We start from the raw sequence: 24,158 nt of genomic DNA on the forward strand, positions 1-24,158 counted from the left end.
AAAAAAAAAAAAAAAATCACATTGTACTTTGCTTCTTTGAAACACTATTTTGAGTATTCATTCTCATTGAGTAAATACTTTCCTGTGCTCTGGTTAAACATTGTTTAGTGACTGGAGTTTTAAGAAAGGTTTCACATCTAAAAAGACAAATAACAGACAGATTAAACGGACAACACAGAATAAAGGATGTGAAACACATACTGAACTTCTAACCACAAGAAATGTCCAATGATCGCATCTTAGTTAATGATCACAAAAAAGTACCTTAAAACGAAGAAAAATGGAAAGATGGTGTATTTAATGTGGCATGGTTACAATTTGGTCCCCTTCCCCGTTTTGTTCAAGCGTAGGTTTTCAGTTTTTCTCTTCTTCTTTTCATCGTTGTCATTTCCCTCCTTTCCTGAATCCGCCAGGTAAATCTTTTCCATCTGATCAGGGTCGACGTAGGTGTAGAAGTAAGCCATGATGGAGAAGATGACGCAGACGGCCAACAGTAGGACAGCAAACAGCAGGAACTCTTTCCACTGGGACAACAAATACTGGTTAGTGTGTGAACTGCACTGTGCAGAGAAGGATTCAGTTCACAGTTAAAGTGTGCTTCAGTCTTGAGAAAGCAATAGTGGCCTTCGGGTAGCCTCGCATTGCCAGCACTGCTGCGGAGGAGGTCTGGCTACTCCACACAGCACTCCGGGATGGGAGAAACACATACTCTGGTCTATTGGCATTTGTTTTGTTTTTTTGTTAATTGTGCTGCTGCCAAATAGCCTTGGGAAGGAACTTGTTTTGGTGGAACGTGTATGTTTGAAAGTTTCTGTAGTCATGCAACAGAACTCATATTGGACAGATAGTGTAGCTAGTCTGCTAATATATCCCCCTCAATTCCACAATGGTCATTTAAATTATAATTAAACAGGCACTATTTACAGTAACCAGATAAACCACAGTATATACCACTGTACTGTATCTGTTCTCCTTCATTGTATTGGGTGACAGAAAAAAGGAAACCTTGGCAAATATAACTTTGCCATAGAACTTTTGCATGGCTGCACATTAAGTTAGAAAATGTGTTTTTAAATGTTCAGTTAGCTACAGAGGCAAATTGTGGAAAGTAATTGTTTTTTCATGGATGTTAACCCTTTAGTAAAAAGAGCTTATTATTGCACAAACTGATTTACGAGATCAAGATATATTTCAGGTTTAAAACTATTGCCCATATAAAAAGGTGTTTGGCTGCGGTTTTGGTGTCTTAATCCTCTTGATTTGTGTAAGAGATTTGAATGTGTCCCACAATGTCCCATGAGGTCATACCTGCTCCAGTCCCGCCCCCTCCGCCACAATCAGCACTATCACGTTCCCAAATGCAACAGTGAGCAGCCAGCCGGCCTGCAGGACAGACTTCATGTTGGCTGGAGCCTGAAGAGAAGAAAAATTCACCGTTAGTAAAGAAAAGAGACAACAAGCAGCCCTGGGCTCCTACAAATATTTAAAGGTTCCATGAAATGTGATAGTTTTGGTTTTTGTTAAAAAAAAATATATATGTTTGGGTTGGGACATCAGACAATTGGCTCTAAGTTATGGAGAGTTTATTTAACTGAAAAGGCAGAAGGGAAGGATTGTTGAAACCTTTTTTGATTACTTTATTGGTTGAACTTTAATTACAACAACTTGGAAAGTCTACATGTACTGAGTACTGTTCTCCAAGAAGTAGCTTTTCCAGAAATTTAAACCATTTTAGATTTCACACGACATTAAAAAGGGCCACTTCTCTTTGTAGGTTTAGATGTTTGCTCTAAAAAGTTATCTTGCCCACGTGGCGATGATGTTGAGTATTATGACAAACCTGTGAGTAGGAGAACTCCAGGCCTGTGATGGAGAACATGACCTCTCCAGTAGTTATGAGGACGTACTGGGGAATCTGCCAGGCAATGTGCACGTCGTTGGCGCTTACATCCTCCATCTTGTGAGCCACAATCTTACCCGATTCCTACCAAAACACACAGAGGGGGTTCTATCATGTTCTATAGCAGGGAAGATCTGTATATAAACGTATATAGCAAGCACACTGACCTCCATGAGTACGACAGTGTAGGAAGCTCCAAAGTCCAGCAGGCCCAGGTCCAGATCAGAGCACTGGTCTGACTGTAAACTGCAGCTGACATGTCGGTATCTACCCAGAGGCAAGAGGTACATAAAGGATGAGATGAACAAAAACAACAACAAAAACAACACACATTATGATTTGACTAGCCCTGTATGAGTCTACATTAAATTAAAAACAGTATATCACATACAGCAATTTTTTGTTGAAACAAAATAAGGGTTTTTACTTCACTAGTCACTTGATAAGTGGGAGGAGTTATTTTTTAGGGTCCATTGTTATGCAAGTAAAGGGCTTGCTGATTTTCTGTATGAACAACCTCAGGCAAAGGACATTTGGAAAACTGAGCTTGTTGTCAAAATAGATTTTTCCAATACTACAGTTTAGAGAGCATATGTGAGAATAGAATGTATAGTTTCTGTTTTAAGAGTACAAAAACCTCTTGCAAAATCACATTTAATATGTGTAGTCATGCAAATTAGAAATTCTAACATAAATTAATATAATTAATTCTAATTATCTGAGCATAATCTAAAAGTATATCGGGCAGTTCCTTCAATTTGTATAAACAGGAATGCCAATTAAAAAAATTAAAAGAATACCTTCCTCTTAAGCCTTAAAGGACTACATTTTCTCCACTCCATTTTTTCATATAATTTTCTGGGACATTGTAAGCCTTTTGTTTGTAAAGGACAGCTGAGAGACAGGGAATAACATGCAGCAAAGAGCCGCAGGTCGAAGTCAAACCAGTGGCGGCTGCATCAAGGCGTAAACTTCTATATATGGGTGCGTGCTCTGCCAGCTGAGCTACCCAGGCATATTAACTTTTAAGTTGCTATAGCAACTCTTTAGCAAACAATTTATTCATACATCAATCTGGAGTTGGGTTTGTGTCCACCTGTTGAATGTAAGTCCAATATACACTCTTTTTAAGCTCTGTTTTAGTCTCCACCAACTCTTGAGAATAAGATCTGGCTCATTAGCTGCTAAATGCCCAGTTGTTCACTAGTTAGTGTCTATTTGGTGCTGAGCAAGTAGCAAGTGTGCAGTGAGTTTTTTTAGCTGAAGACAGCTGGAAACGCTACTGTATAAGGCTCCAGAGCTGAGACAGCCTGAGTTCAGTAATAATATCCACGGGTATCCTAACTGTAATTTGCTTTGTTAAGAGCATAAAGGTTTCAACTCCAAAAAGCCTTGCATTTAGTTGCAGATGCTAGTTAAACAGTAGCTAGACAGCTTCAGGATTTTGACTGTTTATACCCCCCCCCCCCCCCCCCCCCCCCCCCCCCCCCCCCCCCCCCCCGTCCTACTCACTCTCCCCGAGCCACAGTCTTGTTAGGAGACATGCTGTAACTCGAGGGCAACTGGAAAATCACTTGTCCAACAGTTAGGTTTATTGCCTCTGGCAGTGTGTTGAGGAACCTGTTAAATTAGAATTAAAAGATCTCATGAGCAAACTTAACTGATTATTCAAGTTAGTGATCATTATTACCGCAGCAAGGGAAGAATTATTATATAATAAAATATTGCAGTGTAGGGGAGTAAAAGATGAGACATAACCTCTAGGATTAAATCTATTTTACCTCAAAAGAGGATTCCCATCTTCATTTTTTATGATGTGGTCATCCACCTGGTAGATAAAAAAAAAAAAAAACACCCAGGTCATGGGAGTGTCTATCAATGACATCAATTTTAATTCTCTGCCTAACGTTTGTGTTGTTCTTAGAATTTTGAAGTATGATTTTTACAAATATATGACTTTACAGTCTTATACAAGTTTTGCTAGAGATCAGCAATCACCATCAGTGAATGTTATTTTTTTAAAGACCCTGAAAAGGCATTTTTTAATTAAGCTTCTTGCTATGAGTGATGAACACCCAATAATCCGTCAAATTTGAATCTGGGTATTTCCCATGACAGATTTCCTTACTTCAGTTGGAATAAGATGGCACACTTCTGTGCAATTTAATTTAATTTTATCCATAGTGTCAGGATTTGAATCAAAATGTACATCAGTTATGTGGTTTTTTGCTCAACTTGCCAGGTAGACTCAATCAAATCTGATAAAACCCCACCCGCACAGTCTTAAACTTGGACTGTGGCTTATTTAGCTATGAATATTTAATGCTATGGAAAATAAAACTGAACCAGGGTCACTTACGTGTTTGCACTGGATTCCAGTAGTAGTGTCTGAGTACAAGATGAGGCTGTAGGCCTTCTGTTCGTCAAACACGTGGTTGCACTCGGAGGTTTTTCCATTGAAGGTGACTTGAATCTTCACCTCCTCGCCAGATGCCTCCAGTGAAAGTGTCTCATATTTTGGAGGATCCTGACACAGAGACCATGGGGTTAAGGTTCAGGTTCTTTCCAAAATTGTTTAGAAAACAACTGACAAAATGACCATTAGAAAATATAAGTTCTGTTTCTGTTGAGCTCTATTACTCAGACTGAAGTTGCAAAATAAGACATGGACTTAAGAAAGAAAGACAGAAGTGTCGTGGTCCCTAAAATGTTCCTGTAGAGCAGCTTCAGGCTTTTGTGCACCTACTAATTTCTGTGCATTGTTTTGGGGTTATGCTACACTGAATGCTGATAGTTTTACAGTATCCTTCTGATCCCATTTGTATGTGTTGATCCCTGTTTAGGCACTACATATTTTATATAGAATATTATAAAACTACTTTATGTATTTGTATCTTCTGTTCTATTCTAGCCTCGGTAAGAAACTTGTTTTGGTGGAACGTGCACATTCAAAAGCTGAAGGAAACAGACATTGGCTGAAAAGACATATTTGGCGAAATTTCCAGCAGCACAGGAGCAATCACAGAAGTGGAACGTCGATGATATAGACTATGTATACTACTAATGTTTCAGCAAAGACACATTTCTGAAAAACTAAATTTCTATCCCAGTTAGACATTTCCTCATTGGATAAAGTTAATATTATTGATCGAACGGGGCAATAAACGCTGCACAGGTCTCCACTCTTACACTCAGTCTTCTGGTCAATTTTGAGTCTATAATCCAGACCTGTTTGATGTAGAAGAAAAAACGAGTATGCATTTAAGGGACACCTCTTCACTGGGATCTTCTATGCATCCATACAGGATGGTGTACAATGTAGTTTTTCCCCTTCTCCCATATGGTTACCTGAAGGTGTTGGATTGGCTCTGGAAACAGGTTGCTGCCGGGTATCTTCAGACTCACATTAGCTTCTGCTAGATTAAAGACCTGCAGGAGACAACTCCCAGCAGGTGCAGGATCCACCACAGTTTTCTATTAGACAAAAAGGGGAATAAAAAACACTAATACTGATAAATATCATAAAACAAAGTATTTTAAAGGAATAGCTATATCATGAAGACATACATGCTATTTTTTATGGTTCATGGACCTCAAACGTTTTTAGATTTGCTCAAATGACTAAATGATGTAATTACAATTTTCAATAGATAACACCTGGGTATTCTGGGAAGTGCATATTTATCATGGCAGAAAATGGAAAACACAAGCTGCAAATATATTACTCAAGAATATTCTGTATACATTTTTGGAATTTCACTAGAATATAGTATTTTACATGAAGAGACCAAGAGGATTATACAAGGAAGTTTCCATTCTGGCACCAGTTCTAATTTAAGCAGCTGCTGCATGAGGACATCATACAAAAATAAATCTAGGGGCTTGTGACAGTTTACATTACCTAACCCTAAGGTCAGGTCAATGTTTTGTCAGGACATATTTGTCAATGTCTTCTCTTCCAGGGTAGGAAAGCAGAATTCCAGGTTTTCCACAATGCATGGGATCCACAAAGTCTATGTGCAGGTATTTTCATGTTTTCTGGCTGGCTGTGCATGCATGCAAATAATCCTATATGTGTAAGTAAGTAAAGGGTTTTGTAAGTGTCTCTTTATTTTGGTAACGGGTGCAAGATTCATAATTGCTACTCATACGTACCACAACGTTAACCTCTACCAGTGTGGCCGCTCCAAAGGCCAGCGCTGCAAAAATCATCCCTGTGGCCATTTTCCTCAGAGGCCTAGGACAGACAGTCAACACTTTTATAAATCTTTCATTCAGAGTCAAGCTTTATCACTCTATAAATCCAAAAAGTGATTTCCTCATCAATGTCCTTACTGATCTTCTGCCTGATAAGAGTCCCATCCCATGTTGTGGGGGATAGCTCAGGTTGTAAAGGACATGTTTGCAACAGATGACACAACGCTATCGGTTGCAAATATGTCCTTTACCCACTGAGCTATTCTTTGAAATACGTATTATTTCAGGGTTTTTCCACTTTATTAGACAGAGACAGTGGGCAGACATGTGAAAGGGGGAGAGAGAGATGGGGGAAGACAAGCAGCAAAGGGCCGCAGGCTGGATTTGAACCCGGGCCACTGCAGGACTCAGCCAACATGGGGCGAGTGCAATTACTCAGTGGGCTATAGGCTGCCCCGTTTATATATTAGACAAGATGTGCTTCATTTGTTAACCATTTATTTGTATCTGTGGGATATAATGGCTCATTTTCCAGTTTAAGACTGCTCATTTCTGCAATAAAGGGAGTATGGGAGTATCCAAAACAACATGCTTCTACTCACGTAATGTTGATTCGGCAAAACCCAACGAGCGGATATATGATGAGGTCAAAGATGGGCACAAAGAGAAGAATCAGCAGGGCATTCAACATCTAGACAACAGGGAGGGAAAATGTGGTTAATTGACTATAAAAGCTCACTAAATCTCATAATATCATAAAGGTTAAAGTTATACGTGAATGAGGGACTGATTATGATTCAGTATCATCTGTAAAGAGATGGCAATACGGCGGTGATTAACAGCTGTAAAAGTGTTTTCCCAAGAATGACACTTGGCAAGTCAAACTTCGTCTTTAGTGCTTTACTTGATATGTGCAACACTGGTTTGTGTGTGTTTTTACAGTATATGCTCTTAAAATGGCTGGCAGGTGTTCCATAAAAAGTATACTGTATATCCAATCCACAGCAGTCTGTAGGGATTAGATTGACCAGTTTTTGGTTCTTGCAGTTTACAATTGCATGAGTGCAATCTGAAGCCTCCGACACATGAGAGGTAAAACCACAAGGCAGGGCGCAGAGCAGAGAGACAATGTGCAGATATAAGTCATTACTGCTTCTGGCCTTGAAAGGTCAGCGGCAACAAAGTCATAGTTGAAGGGTTTGAATTTGTATCAGAACACCTTATTGTGCATTATTCCTAATTTTGTTAAGCGTAGGAGGAGATGCACATACCTGCATTTGGTCAGGCTTAATGACAAAGACATCTCCCTGTAAGAAAACAAAAAGATTCCATCTTAACAGGTAAGCCATTTAAAATGTAACTTCATAAATTTAATAGGATGTGCAGGGTTTGCATTGCCCAATAACAATACCTTTTATCAGTTGAGTGCATGGTTTGAAGACCATAAACAATGTAAATTACAGGAATAAAAAGGAAATAGCAACAACGCCCAACCAAGGGGAAAATCTGTTTTACAAGATGTGCAATCAGATAACTATCAAACCCACCCACTGATATCACAGTGCAATAAAATGTAAGTTTTTTTTTAAATATATTTCTACAATGTTGTCATTCCATGAAAGAAACTCTTACAAAAGCCATGTTCATCCTTGTGGCTTGAAGCGTCCAGCGGGAACCCTGCAATATAGAAAAACAATGACCGTTAATAGCTGCATCTCATGTCACTTTTTTGTTTTTAAGATTATATTTCCAAGCTTTTCCACCTTTAATGGACAGGACAGCTTCGTGAGAATGGGGAGAGAGGGGGAAGACATTGAGGAAATCGTCACAGGTCAGACTTGAACCTTGGCCCCCTGCATCGAGGCATGAACCACTAAGTATATGTGTACCTGCTCTACCAAATGAGCCAACCCGGCCACTCATGTCACTTATTTGATCACTCCTTGACTACTCTGTTGAACCGGAAGTGGTTTTTCCCTACTCGGTGAAGGCCCTCTCAAAGCTCTTATTTTTGCCCCGAGGATCAAGTATCCAAGAGGGATCATCGAGGAGCTAGTAGCAAGGATTCATGAGAGCAGCCTTCCCGGAAGCCATGCAGCTTAAGGAGTTTCCTGCTCAGCCCAAACAGCTGATGTATTTGTGTGAAGCATCAGAGGAAAGGACGTCTCATCCCTCTAAAACACACATTTGCTTGTTTCCTCTCTCTTCCGATGAATTCCTCGCGCCTCTCCCATGCTTCCTCGTGGGAGGGACTAAGGCTAAGGAAGAGAGGCAAGTGGAGGAGTCAAGGAGGCAATGTAAGCAACATGAGAAGCACCTTGTGTCAATATAGGTTAAGTCATCAGCTTCACTCTAAGCTTAGCATAATGTGCCCAGCAGGGTTGTTTTGTTTGTTTTCTTGGAGAGAATAATAAGGAAGAACTGGTTAATATTTGACATGCCTTCGAGAGAAGTGGGTTTTCTTTTGTTACTGAGTGTTATTTTGATGGATAATGAGTTCAGGAGAAATAAAACTCAGGAATATAGAATGTGGCTCTGAGGTTTTTTCATAATCAGATGGTTGTGTTGAGTGTCGGCCAGAGGAGAAGATAACAGATAATTATGGGATTTTATACAGTAAGAGTGCAATGACACAAGGCCTTGACCTTGTGCTGACTGAGAAGATAAGGTAATGTACAGTATGTATCAACAAGATCTGAATATGATACTTGATTTTAACACTCTAATATTTAATTTACATTTTGCAGGTATGTGGTCATAAACCATTGCCAACTCTAGAGCCTCTTGACTTTTTCAGTGCACTAAACATTAGTACATGGTGTATGAAATTTGGAGTTGGGTCATAGGTGTTGTGTTTTCCCATACCTGCTGATCAAACAGAGCCCAGAACATTGGCAGCGGGATGTAGAGCACCAAAACACGCAGCACCATCTTAATCTCCTCGATCAGACGCTTCTGTTAACAGCCAAACACACAGACGGGTGGCTTCATTGTATCAATAATACGTCCAATGTTCTTTGAGTGCAATCCCCAGAAAAGACAAGAGTGATTTGTAAGAGTCCTTCTGTTACCGAGTAATTCTCCTCAGCCCAGTCCAACCAGTGTTTCCTCTGAGGGTCATACTTCCATCTCCTCCAGCGGTTTTTGATGGCAAACTGCAAACCAAAAGACAGCAGAAATGAAAATGGAAAAAAGGGGACAATGTGTGAAATTCACTCTTTTTTGACAAGACACAATGTTTCTTGGACAGTACAAATAGAAATGCAAATAAATAAAATTTGCGTTTTAATAAATCATTTTGGGAGGACTGGGAGATGACTCACCCCAATGCAATTGCAGACTTCCAACAGGATGTTTCCCTGGGGAGGATTCCTCTTGTACAGCACGCTGCCAGCAGTGAACACAACTGCACGAGATGGATGAAGAGTTAGCATGAACTCAGGAGGTGTGAAGAAAACCATTTATGTTGGCGACGGCTCAGCTGTTGTGCTGGGAACAGTTGCACCGCTTGGAAAAGTACCAACATGCTCATATCAGCTAGATATTTATTTCCTAACCAACATAACAGCAGAATCTGACAGAGTGGTTTACCATTTATATTATGCTTTGTCCTCCTACAATGGATTGTCAAATGACTAAGAGAAATAAAATCTATCATATTGTAAACAAGCTTAGAGCCCCGAAAACACTGAGGCCCGTACTTTTGTTTCACTCTCAAAGGGCCCCTCCAGTAATAAAAGCCCAACTTGTTGTCACAGGTCAGCCAAGCATGAATCCCAAAAGGTTTAGTGGGGATTCAGAGGCAAAGACAACTGACTGTCAGGTTGCATAAGGAGGGGCCTTGATCAAGAGGAAGGCCAGCCTGTCGAAAGCTTAACTTTATACAAACATACTCTCAGCATGCAGATAGGAACCATAAAGTTAGCTCTAATTCTTAAATGTGACAGTTAATTTGGACTTTGATTTTAGAATTGGGGCATTGTGTTGCAGCCTGGTGTTTTTATGTACATCCTGGGGGCATAAAAAGGGCATTTGTGTTTTGTTTTATGGGTTTTACAAGCAGTTCTTTAGTATCTGTAGATTTCACATCCACACAGCTGCTACTACTGCTGCTTGCAGTCACACTTACTGTATGAAGAAAAGTATTTAGTTCTTGACCATTGAGCAGCTTAAGCAGCTATAACCAGAGTTTAATTACGTTGGACCAAAACACTTATGGGGAAGTATCAGAGCTCCACTAATACTACATTGACTTTAGGCTGGCATTAGCTGATATCGGTTTATCACAGCTATGACCTTATCAATACATATTTTGGCAGGTAAGTAAGTTAGATACAAACATGTTATATAGGCAGCTTGTTTTGACCCTTATATGCAGTCTATTTTTTTAACTTTCAACTATCAATTGTTACGGACCATATCGGTAAGGCTGTAGAGAAGAGGGTGTTTTGCAGGCCCTGTCCGTACTTGCACTACTAAGTAGACCACTACATGTAGATTGCACCTGCCTAGATGACGTTACAGCTGGTTGGACACTCACCTAAAGCCACAATCATCAGAACTGCAGGAACACCAAAGGCCAGAGCGTAGCAGTCGCTACCAAAACACTGCACATCCCCTGCAGGAGATATTCCAGTGTAAACGATCACAGGGATGTCTATCACACAGTCAACCTCATTGGGTTCATATAACATGTGTTGAACATTAAGAATGTGAACGCTCACCTCTCAGTATGGGTGTAATCACAGTCGACAAGAGGCTCCCAGCATTGATTGACATGTAGAAAATTGAGAAGAATTTCTGCCTCTCGCTGCCCTGGAGGTCATGAATGGAACAATTAGGAGACACTTTAAATTACTTATTTTCAAATTCTGTATTCTGTGATCTTTAAGTCCTCATTAAGGTTATACATTACTTTTCTAAACACTGATTATTATGTTAATTTAATGGATGTCATGCAATTCTAGCTAGGATTGGGAATCACCAGACGCCTCCCAATTCAATATCACGATACTTATGCAACAATATTATTGCGATTTTAAATATCGCAATAATTATAAATTGCAATATATTGCTGATGATGAATATATTGCTGATGATGAAATAGATGATGAAACCAACGCACGCGCAATGTGACTTTCGCATTTGGAACACTGAAACAACAAGTCTTAATTCAACATTCATACCAAAAACATTGATTAATGTAGATTTGACCATCACAACTGTTACTTCTGTTGACAACATTTTTTATCTTTGTGACCCAATAAAAATGGATGGTACTTTCTACTGACTCATTCTGGACACGTGGAATTTACTGATTCATTTTACAGATAGTTTTCATAGTGTCCTTCAAAGACAATACAAACATTGACACCTTTTGTGTATTCAAACTAAAAAGAAAGTTTGGTGACTTACATGCTCCTCGTCAAACTGATCGCCGCCAAATGCTGCCACGCAGGGTTTGATTCCTCCGGTGCCGAAGGCTATGAGTATTAGGCCTAACATGGATAGAGCACTGCAACACAACATACAAATGAACTGCTGTTGATGCTACTGGACATGGACTATAAACTGTATATGTTAAGTAGTTGACCTAACAGAATAAGTAATGCACTGTGATAAACTATTGATTGTTAATTTATCAAGAAGGCTTTCTCCAATATGGGACACAGACAAAGAATTTATCTAGTGCTTGAACAATTTTGATTCATTCGGCTAATCTATAATTTAAGTAATTAATCAAGTACAAATACCAAACATGTATTGGTTACAGTTTCTTAAAAGTAAAACTAATTACACTAAAAGTGTATCATTGATAAATGAACATGTTTAAATGTTGGAATGTTGGTTGAACAAAATAAGCAATTTAGGATGTCATTTGGACTGTGGTAGCTTTTTATTGACATCTTTTATGACTAATTGACTGATCTAATAATTTGAAAAATCAAGAAAATAATCAACATATGAATCAATGAATTTAATTAATTCTAACTACCTAACTTGAGCCTGGTTGAAGACCTCTGAATGATAAGGAACTCTAGGTATTCTAACAGCACTATAATTCTGCCTGTTCTAAACGACTCAGCTCCAGATAACTTACATGTGCATGCTGCTGTTTCCCACAGTGGGAATGGCTCCAACCGACTTGACCACATGGCCGATCACGTAGACAATGGACAGGTAGATGATGGTCCTGTTTGAAGAAAACTGGGATTATGATCAGTTAAAGCTGCACTGTCATTACCATACAATATACGTGTGTGGTCAGAGTGAGTCATCTCCACTCATAGGTTACACAAAGTTTCTAATATCCAGCCACAAAAATGTACAGTCAGATTGGAGGAGGGTACTACTCTGTTTTTTCCATGCTCTTTGATGCTTTTGTGTTCTATAAAGTCCTCTTAACAAATGTTTACATGTTTTTTTTTTCCACATGGTGAACAAGATGCTGTACGATAATTCAGACTGATAATTGAAAGGGCCGAAAGAGACAAAGATCCTTCTCAGCAACAGTTGAATAAGAAAGACAAGAAATTAAGTCATTTTTTAAAGAAACTGGAAGCTTTGTATCAAAATGTGTGCTTATTTAAATAGGAACTGGTTCCTGTTTCAAGTGCACAATAATGCAAACTATAAAAAGTTGACTTAACACCCCGTCGATGACACCAACACCGTAAGTAGATCCAAAAAATCTGTTTATAGTAAGGGTCTGTGGATTGACACTTTTGTGATTTAGGGTGAATTAACCCTGTAATGTATTTGGGGATGAAGGACACAGGGACTCACTTAAATTTTCCGAGCCATGAGTCAGCAATAAGAGCTCCCAGTATAGGTGTGAAGTAGCAGAGGCTGCTGAAGGCGTGGTAGACAGCGGTGGAGAGGTCCTTGTCCCAGTGAAGGTAGGTGAGGAAGTAGAGTGTGAGAACCGCTGTGAACAGACAAGCATGAGGGGAATGATACTCCCAACTCCCCATATAAGTCCAAATACCCAATTACATGTCTTCAAGACCCGTACTACTCAAGTCTCCATCACTGTTGTTCATTTCTGTGATTAAACTCAATCTGTGAGCATTGTTCGAACCAATAGATTATGTACTTTATGCTAAGAAGGTAGCCGTTTAGAGAGCTAAACCAAGTGAAAATTAAAAGATCCTGTATTGTAAAAAGTGAGATATGTCTTCATTATAAAGCAGGTGCTACAGTATATACAGATTCTGCTCAAGTGTAACAGATGCAAAACATCCAGAAATGCTGAGAAATCAGAACAGACAAGGATTTTTCAGTGGGGGGACTTAAAGAGACAGGTGCTAAAACAGTGTTTCAGACTGGGGGTAAATACATGTATATTTCGACAGACAGTATGAGAAAAATAATCTGTTTTAACATTAAAGCATGTGGCAGTAGCTCAACCCATAGGAAGTTGGGTTGGGACCAAGAGGGTCGCTGGTTCAGGTCCCCGTTAGGACCAAAGTACAGAATGTGGACTGGTAGCTGGAAAGGTGCCAGTTTGCCTTCGGGCACTGTCAAGGTGCTTTTGTGCAAGGCACCAAACCCACCTCCTCCACTCAAGGCACTGGTCCATCATTGGCAGTCTCCCCCACTCCAGCACCTTTCCATTAGTGTATAGGACCTGAGCACATGTGTATTTCAGGCCTGTGCGTCGTGTGTAAATTGTAATTTTCCCATAGGGGATCAATAAAGAAAAAATTAAACCAATATAAGCAGGAACCTAGAAATTAGCACTGTATGGGATCTATAAATGCAACTCCTGTTGGCTGTTACTGTAAATCTGTCTTTTATCAATACAAAAAAAAAAAAAGCCTGCGAGACAAGTTGCACGTCCGTGTTTATTATTAACCTTGTATACCGTTTGTCCAACATACCTTGAAGTAAACACAACTCACATTGGTAACTCGGCAACCAGAAAAGCTGCTCCAGTAGTACAAACACACACCTTTATTTGAGTGCATTTTTCTGCTAGCAAACACTAAATTGTCAAAAAAACAATTCAAGGTCCACTTACTGTTTTTTTTCATGAGGTTGTTATTACATCTCATGATCTTATCAGAGTTTCCTCAGTTGGTAATTAACCCAACATGAGATACAAAAAGGACCATTTTGCAAATGCAATTGATGCTTTGGATAAAAGCTAGTACGTAGACCTTGAAGATTACCTTTCATGCTCAGCTCAAGTGACTGATGTTATGAGGACACGAGGAACGCCAGAACACACAAAGCTAATGGTGTTTTTTTGGTGGTCCAAAGCTACACCTTTTAGTAACACGCTGAACTGTGACATCTATTAAGTCAAAATGAAGAGATCCACTGTTGAAAGGGTTAGATTTTTTTTATGAACAGATTTCTAATTTAATTTATTCATCAAGTAAAAATGTCAAACATCTTCTGGTTCCGTTTTTTTTCAGATGTGATGATGCGGTTTTGTTTTTTTATTTCATTATAAATTAAATATCTTTGGGTTTTGACTGCTGGGCACACAAAACATTTCAAGAGAACTTTGCGCTCTGGGAATATCTCTGGGGATTCATTCACTAATTTGACTTTTTATAGACATGCCATTAACTAATAATTGCATTAATCATGAGTTGCTGCTGTGCAATTTCTATTAGTTGAATGCTAAGTTCACTGAACCTGAGAAACACTTGACATAAAGGTCAATTACAGAAGAAGTTGTAAAGTCACATTGACACGCATTTTATATACTATTTCTCAGTTACTAACAGTGCTGCAAAATGGTATTGCTTTTTTTTTTTAAAGAATATACTGCTACATGAGATACTTGTCGTTCTCATAATTACCTTACAAATTATCAAGAGGAATTCACTTTGCTGTCATAAATCAGCATCAATACTCCGATGAAAATACTGGTACATTGATTCAATTCAAACAGCTTAAAAAAGGATATGGCCCTTTTGCATGGCATGTTAAAGTGCACACGCGTGCGTGCAAGCTGACTGAAGTAATGTGACAAACGGATATGTGAGTATATGTGAAGAAAGACACTCCCGCCTCATCTGTCCCTTATAGGCTCTATGTGATGTGGCCCCCATTGACCCACAATCTGTTAACCAGTTTAACAAGCTAAGTATCATGACTAATTCAACTTTTTGTCAAGGACTTTCCCCAATTAAAGCTATAATATTCAACATTTCCACATTAAAGTGTCTACATGTTACTAGACCTATGATATATGGGTTTGGTTATGGCTTACCTCTTGGAGTGTGTGTGCGTGCGTGTATGCATGTGTGTCATTTGGGTAGATCTCGGCATTTGTATCTTGGCAGACAATATACTTTCCAGAGATCCAAACAGTCTTTTCTTTGTTCAGTCAACTGTTTTACTCGCAACACTAACACTAACACTAGCAGAGAGAAAAAAAAAAAAAGTGTACTACCAAATGTTGAGACAAAAGATTTGCATACCAACCTTTCATGCCATAGTAGGAGAAGCGTTCGCAGAACTCGTTCACCACAATGAAGCAGATGCTGGCTGGGTAATTGGTCCCACATAGTTTCTATAAGAGGCAAAGGTTGTTTACTGAATAATGTTCAAATTCAAAAAAGTGACAAAGTATAAGATATTGTTTCATACAAACCTAACAAATCCGTAATCTAATACACATCTTATCCAAATAAAAACTTGATTACATCTTTCAACCGGGTTTATCAATATTTTGTCATAGAACGGGAGTAATGTGGTCGATGCAGTCTTCCTGTTATTTAATCACTCATTACTTACTCAAGTGAATCATTATGTGGTAATACAAGTTACAAAATGGTAAGGCTTCTGATGTGATCATGCTCAGCTGGACTGCTGAAAATGTGTGATATAATCTTATAAGCAGATACACTGCTGTTTATTTTATTTTATACTCATTCATTTGTCTATTCAAAAAAGGCGGAAATCAAAGCCCTTAAAGAAAAACCTTACTTGGAAAAGCCCCTGACAAATTAAGTTAAATTTAAAACAGTGGTCTTCCATACATTGTAATCCAATTATCAATAGCCTTATCATATATAAAACACTGTTACAGAACTCTACCCAGAACTATCCAACAGAAATAACAGTTGTGATCATTGTTAATGTAATTTATCAATCAAATGTTCCGTTTCAGGCGACCGTATGTAGGGGTTTATTCCTCAGCGCAGAAGCCAGGGTTTGAATCCCACCTGCTGCAATTCTGCGAGACATTTCCGTCTCTCTCCGCTTTCATATACTTTAAAATCTGTTTCCAGTTTCTCAAATGTGAGGATTTGCTGCTTTCACCAGTTTTCAACCATATTTATGACAAAGGAAACATCTAAAGACATCACCATGGGTTCTGGGAAACTGATGGGCATTGTATATCTTTGCTAACCAGTCCATCAATTAAGTAATAATTAACAAATGAATCCGTAATGAATATTGTTAGACCTGCCCTCATGTCACAGTTAACTTACAGTGAGTTTTCCACAATGATAGTTTTAAAAATTGGGTAAAAGAGAACACTGATCTGGTATCAGCAAAAACTCTGAGCTGAGGTATTGGGAGAGAATAGGTTGGATCAGTGTATTCCTAATTGTAATTGGTTATTTTGCAATGTTGCTTTTAATACTAAAATTAGAATATTTTCTTTCCCTCTAGTTGCATCTATCCATGCACACAGTAATTTGGTTACTACAATGGAGATAAATGTGCAATCCTCACATAATTGACATAGCCTTACATTTGTTTGTCTACAGCATCTTCAGAAAGTCCTCGGAAATATAAAAAAGTAACTTTGACAGTTTCATGACATCTGACTGAACTCAGTTTAATGATGAGATCATGTGAAAGAGCTGTAGTTTTGGCAATCATTCACTGCTTCACTGTCAACAGTTGACACTGGGATTGTATCCACAGTAGAAGTTAGTTTCAGTGAGTACTGATATCTAAGACAGATATCTCTAACCCTAACCCAAAGTAACCCGATTTGTTCAGGGGTCCGTTTCAAAAAGCAGGGGATAAGTCTTACATCCCAGCAGATACATCTTTTGCAAACGGCCATATTCTTTACAACGTTGGTGATGCGGAAAACATTAGTAAGGCCTCTGCATAGCAAAGCTCCGTCAGAAGTGTGTTACTTGCTCTGAAGCGGGTTTTTAAATGTTTTTGTAGTGTTCCCTGGACACAAACTAGTAAGAGCCAGTAAAAACATGTTCAACAGAATTGCAGGTGAATGATGTAATCCCTTTGAAATAAAATATTATGAATTATAATTCAGTTAATGATGGCACCACAACCTCCGAATGGGATTAGTAGGCCTACGATTTACAGATTATACATTCAATACCATCTTACCAGTAATATACTTATGATTAATACACTATTGGAACTTACGCATTTACTCTCGCAGCAATTTTCTCCTACGCAAATTCTCTTTTGCAGCAACCGCTGTGTTGCATTTTTTATGAAATATGTTCAAACTCGTAATATGTGCACATATTCGGTCGAATTTCCCCCGACCGATTTGTTTGTGGTTGTTCCCATGGTGAATCGTAGTATCAAGGCTCCATTCATGCTGCCTTTTAAAGTGGTGGTGCAAGCGCCTTTCTCTGAGTGAACCTACTCCGAGTTGATTGAACTAACTCAAATCAGCTGTTCTGGAACTGAAAATTCACTTTCCCATCTCATGGTAAATCAACTCCAAGATCAGGGTTAGACAGAGTTTGTTAAACCTCCTTCCTCACATCAGAGATACAAACAAAAACAGACATAAAAGCAGGGGCATAGGACTTTGGGGGGGGGGGCTGAGCACACAGGGCCCTCATCAAATGGGCCCAAAAAGATGCTAGAAGGAATAGCTTTGGATGCGGGGAGGGGCCCATAGAAAATGCCTTTTTACAGGGCATTGACTTTTGTGCTACACCCCTGCATAAAAGCACTTTAACATACACAGGGGCTGACATAATACATTTTAACATGTTGTCAAAAGCATGTTTAGCTCTCTAGTAGAGATAAAATAAGTTTGCTTGTATTTTATTGTATTTGGTGACACGACCCTTTAGACGATTTATGGCGATGTCTTAAAAAAGCCAATCAGTTGTCTACAACGTTAGGTTAAGGAATTACTCGCGGGTTCTCTAAAAACATGAGTGAGGTAGTCTAGATATGGAAACGAATGTTGAAAGAAAACACACTTTTGCTTCCAGGCACCAAATGTGTGCATGGTCCCCAGCCTGTGCGCCTGTTGCATCATCTTACAGTGATCATTTCTCATAGCGGTTCAGTCCGAGAGAGCAGAGCAAATCGCCCTGACTGTAACATGTCTGCAGTTTGACTTAAGAGAAGAAAATAAAGGTTTACTTCATGTGCAGACATTGTGCACGCTCCGCATGTGCACACTCCTCTGATTTAGAAGGACTCGATCGATAGCTTCAACAACTTTTGACGGTGGATTTAAGTGAGTTTTAATAAACTTGTTAAACAACAAGAACGACTCAGGTTATGCAGCTAACAAAACATCGCTTATAAATGCTTACCTTAGTCATTTTGTTTTCTTTGCTGGTGATATTTTGGATGTTTACTGGCGCATCGAGCTGCTGACTGATCTCCAAGTCCGTCCCACTCTGCTCTGAGGCTGCGGCTGTAAAACCTCGATCATGTGTGGGCTACCCTCTGGAAGCCGAATTAAAGTTAATATTCCACCACAAAACTTGGACTTGTTCCTTTTCGAGCTTCAGTAGGCCTCCGCAGACTTGAGCTCTAGTGGAACAAAAAGACTTAACAGACAGAAGTTAATATTTCTATATCTAAAAGTCGAGTTAACTTAGGCTACCGTTCGTGAAGCAGGAGATCCGTTAGCTGTAGAAGGGCTGATCAGCAGCCATCTAACCGACAGCAGGGTCGTTGTTGAGCTCAGCCACAGACCTGACTGAGGGATGCAAGTGCTGGCCAAGCTGTGTCTTTTCTTCTGATGAATGACGTGTGTTTGTGTATGTGTGTTGGTGTGTTTGTGTGTGTGTGTGTGTGTGTTGGTGTGTCATTGTAGGGTGACAATTCGTTCACCCAATTACAGTGAAAATAGTTCCCTTTTTTGTCATCTTCACATGTTTTTGACTTTTTATAACAATTAATAAACAAGTCACTTAGTGACTACTCGACATTTATTTGACAAATTGAGTTATTAATGACTTTACAAATTAATGATCAACAAATAAATTATTAACTGTATTGGACAACTAGGTAAATGCCCAAGATACCCAGCAGATAAACCTATGGCTCAACTTTACCCGCCGCAACATTCAAGTAAGTGATGAACCAGTAATTGTAATCCATGGGCCATTCTGTAACAATACTTAACTATTGAATCAAATTAATTTAGAGGGGAATTTAGTGCATTTAGTGTTGGCCTGAAGGTGAGAGAAGCGAGCTTGTGACAGGTGGTTCTTGGTTCAATACTGGCTGACAGGATAAAAATTGTTTAGGGAAGTGAAAGACCCTGACCCCCACCCCCCACATTCCCACCACTGAGGTGCCCCTGAGGAAGGCCCTTGACTTGACAGATCAGACTGGTTAGCTGGGCAGCTTCCAGTGGTCCTTTTCAGAATGCAGGTTTAGTGAAAACTGAGTTTGTTCAAATCTGGGTTCTCTGTTTCAGAAAAGGGAGGTATATCAAACCTTAAAGAGGGAGGTCGCCCACCCATCAGGAGTTCTGTGGATTACCCATAATCAGTTACTTTTAGCGCTGCGGCGCAATGTGAAATTGACACCAGCAGACAGCGTTGTCCCCATTTATGAAGGAAATAAACATAACCTATAGGCCTACGACGCGTATGGGTTATGTTAAACATCTGCAATTTTGCCACACATGCGGTTTAGTTTCAAAGGACCCAAACCAAGCAGACAAGAGAAAGTTAATAAAAACTCAAAACATTTTCATAAAATATGTAGCTTAACATAAAAATGTCAATTAAATAAAAATACTTTCACCAGGGTGTCTGGGTAGCTCACCTGGTAGAGTGCCTATACACAGAGCACCAGTCCTCGATGCAGCAGGCGCAGGTTCAGTTCTGACCTGTGGCACGGTGATGTCCGCAGCCATGTCCACACAACCAGTTCAACCTCATGCAATTATATTTTTCTTTGGTTTATGCTGTATTTTCTTCAGGATTAGTTTATATACTTTCATACCCATTATATAATTGTTGCAAACACTTATTTATTTACAAATAGCTCACAGCACACTTGGTTCCTTTTACATACATTATCCTTTTAGTTGACCATCCAGAATTATTTTTTTAGGAGCATGCATCATTACTTACTTTTGGATTGTCATTCTGTTTGTATAACTATTTGTTTTTGAGTTTACCAGTGTTGGATTCCACACCAGGGAGGGGTCCAGTAAATCTGCTGGCTTAAAGGTGTGGTGCTCACAGCAGGAGCTGCTTTGTAGGGGAGGTGGCCTAATTGGACACTACCACTGCTTGACATGCCTGGGGGGGTTGTTGTAACAATTTCTGGGAAATAAAAACCCTTACTTTTGAACTTCCCTTGTGACTCCTCTTGCTTTACTGCTTGGTCCCAAACAAGCACTTTGCTGCATGTCATTTCCTCTCGCTCTCCCCTTTCACGTCTAAGCTGTCCTCTCACAAACAAATGTGCCCAAAAATGCCACACAAAAAATAGTACATTCACTGGTGGGCCTTAGCACAATCTTCATTTTGTTGGCAACACATTATCTAGGAAGGAAAATGGGATTTGCTTGGTTTTTGTATGGAATTAGCAGTCTGAAAATGTTTTTGTCATAATTTACTAGACAATCAAAGGAATCCATTGAAACTAACGACGTCATGCTAGTTGTCGATAAGTAGGCCAAAAAACAACGTTTCATAATGTAATCATGTTGTTAATAGTTACACCACACACCCTGTTGAATACATGATTCTCTTTCATTTAAGACTTAATGTATCTGCCGTTATACATGGTTGACTGACTCTGATAAAATAAAGATACAAGACCAACAGATAATATAATCCAATACGGAATCTGGCATGTTTTACAGATAATCTGAGCGACCAGATGCTGTCCTGAAGCACCTGTTTGATGAGGTGCACCTGGACCCACCAGACTATCCTCGTAGTATGAGAAGTCATCAGGAGGAAGTTATTGCTGGACAGGTGTCATACTTCAGTCAAGCGATGGTCTGAAGACAACACTGCCGCAGCAGGAAATGTCTCAGTATCCACTGGAAGACGTCAGGATGAGCACATCGTAATCCCATTACAGAATAACAATAAAGCAAACAAATTAAACAAGAATGTGTTATTGATATAACCTGATCTCAGATATATTGCAACATGTGACTGAAAATAATAATGAAACGGACAGAAAACACTGTTAATGTTATGTTTTCACTACTAAAAAGGAACAAAGGAGCCCTCTTTTTAAGGTCCACTGATGGCAAACTCAGATAAAAACAAGTGTGGCTTACTGATTGTCTGTATTACATTTATTCAAATTAGAGATGCAAAAGAGCACTTTAATGACCTTGATTGTAGACAGAAATGTGAGAACTTGTGCAAATGGAAATACAACTCTCATGGTAGGGCTTGTAAATAAAGTTGTTTGGAAAAAGGACTTTTTATTTACAACCTTTAAGGAAATGTAAGGATCTGTAAAAATTAGTAAAATGGGATTTGTAACAGATAACAAAAATCCAAATAGTCATGATCTTGTGACATTTAGTGATATAGTAATCACTTAGTGGGATGATCAGGCATGACATTTAGTGGCCTTTCACTTTTAGAGCAACTACTGGAAGTGGTTACATGTATGTGTCAAAGCTGTTGTAATAAGTCATCAGTACTTTATGCCATTAAGCAAAATCCTTGTCGGCTCATTTTTAGGGCATCTGTCCAGGGAATCTGACACATTTACAGTCATGCTGATGCAGTGGGACCAAGCAGTAATGCACAGGTAAGTTTAAAAACAAACTATTGTCTACAATAAGCATGTTAAGTTAAAGCTTTAGTGCATCACTTTTTGATATTAATGAACGTCTGTTACATTGAAGCCATTGCCAAATGACAAAGCTACAAAGCTAATTAAGGTTATCAACTCCACAAAACTCTTTCTGTATTTATCAGCCTGGCTATTTTCAGAAAATGAGGTTAACCAGCAACTTTCGCATGCAGAAAATAAAGCAAAGATAATTATCTCTTCTGAAGAGTCATCATCTTTTTTTAATCATCTGTGTCTTCCTTGGCTACTAGCAACTGCGTGGTGGAGGGGTGGGGGTGGAACGCGATCATGCTTGCACCAACAGTTTTGTTGTCATTATTTAGAAGTCCTCATGGGGCAACAGAAACTATGCACTATAGCTTCAAACATGCAAAGAAACAACAAATAAAAAATGTTAGGCTACTTATCACTACTACATAATTAATTTACTCATTTTAATGTTGTTCATTTTCTTTTATGACAATTTGACTTTAAAAATGATGAAATAAATACAGTACGTGTATTCCAAAAAAAAACTGAGAATAAAACATACACAGAAACAGCGTAATTTTCCAAAGTATTGGACTGTATAGAATATTTCACTCAAGAGACAGTTACTTCCAATCTGTGTAATGTTGTTTTGCACTTCCCGGCCACCGTACAGATGCCATCAGATAAACATGAACACTAAATCAACCAGAAAAACTAAAACCAGGATAGCATGAATGCACACCCAAAACATTCACAGAACATCATCAAAACACACTTTAACCAGGATAGAAACCGTTCAGAACACACAACGCCTCATGTATATACATATATATATACATATATATATATATATATATATATATATATATATATATATATATATATATATATATATATATATATATATATATATATACATATATATACACATATACATATACATATATATACATATACATATACATATACATATACATATACATACATATATATATATATATATATATATATATACACACACACACAAACACACACACGTAGTTGTCTCTAATATGTGCATTGCATACTTACATTACAAACAACTAATGTGATTTAGTAATGAATAGGGGTTTTAACAAAAACATGAAAGAATAAGTAGTGACCACTAAAAAGTTTAGTTACAACTAAATGCGGGTTTACAGTGTAATGAAAATGTAAATTAATTAATTAAATCGTAATTAAAACAAAACACCTATTCCAGAAAATGTAAACCTTGCTTGGCATTAACTAAAACAAAAAATACTTAATATAATGTAAATCAAGCACACACAAAAAAACAATATGTATTGATTATAGGCAGGTCTTATATAGGCTACAGCCTACAGAGGGAGGAACACGGTACCAACGGTGCTGATGCGCATTTGAGCGCGCCGCCGTGGCTTTGTGTGAATTGGTCGCGCTGTAAGGAGGAGGAAGTGGCGATAAAAGGGTACGAGATGTCAGTAAAGAGTCCAACAGTTCATTTCTTCACTAGTGTTGGCTTCTGCGCATCTGTTTTAAGATCGCAAGAGGTCGCCCGCAAATCATTTTTGACAACCATGCCACAACAGGACACACCCTCCCACATCTGGACGTCAGGGTGGTGTCCTTTTCTAAGTTGAAGTGCGTGGAAGTCAGCCGTTAAATATAGTGATCCACAGTTTTGGCGACCATGGGGTTGTTCGCAGTGAAACATGCTATTTAGGCCTATAGTCTATAGCTCATGTCCATAAGCTATAATGTTGTACCCTATGTTTTAACAGTCATGTTATATGAATGACCCTTTCTCTTTCTGACACCATGATGACGTTTCTTGTAATAACGACACAACTTAACATCTTATCACAAGATGGAGTTATAGCCTATGTTATAATAAGAAGTTACTTTTCTGCGAATTTGGTAACTAGTTAATTAGCAGGTTGATGAAGAGATAATACCATATGACTACATATATTAATAATTAGTATATGAATATAGGCCTACTTTACCATACTAATGTTGTGGTTTGGGGTTTTGTTGGGGGTTATTTTCCCCCGTTTGGCCTTCCCTGTGTTTGTTTCTTGGTTTTCTCCCC

The 24,158-nt window shown here is 38.7% G+C and overlaps 1 protein-coding gene across 1 annotated transcript; it reads right to left on the reverse strand.

Annotated features, from left to right (window-relative positions):
• Positions 1 to 285: 285 nt before the first annotated feature.
• Positions 286 to 19,016, reverse strand: slc15a2 (solute carrier family 15 member 2). The gene is made up of 22 exons (XM_034884768.1): positions 18,616 to 19,016; positions 15,542 to 15,629; positions 12,884 to 13,025; positions 12,198 to 12,290; positions 11,513 to 11,612; positions 10,822 to 10,912; positions 10,638 to 10,715; positions 9,421 to 9,503; positions 9,169 to 9,252; positions 8,963 to 9,052; positions 7,730 to 7,774; positions 7,369 to 7,404; positions 6,700 to 6,788; positions 6,056 to 6,137; positions 5,249 to 5,374; positions 4,260 to 4,427; positions 3,682 to 3,728; positions 3,413 to 3,520; positions 2,068 to 2,167; positions 1,841 to 1,984; positions 1,309 to 1,413; positions 286 to 524 (listed from the first exon to the last, which is right to left on the reverse strand). Exons 1-22 carry the CDS (start codon positions 18,622 to 18,624, stop codon positions 312 to 314), a joined length of 2,121 nt encoding a protein of 706 aa, XP_034740659.1. The 5' UTR covers positions 18,625 to 19,016; the 3' UTR covers positions 286 to 311.
• Positions 19,017 to 24,158: the final 5,142 nt, after the last annotated feature.

The sequence above is a fragment of the Etheostoma cragini genome, chromosome 11 (assembly GCF_013103735.1).
Source record: "Etheostoma cragini isolate CJK2018 chromosome 11, CSU_Ecrag_1.0, whole genome shotgun sequence".
Classification (NCBI taxonomy): domain Eukaryota; kingdom Metazoa; phylum Chordata; class Actinopteri; order Perciformes; family Percidae; genus Etheostoma; species Etheostoma cragini.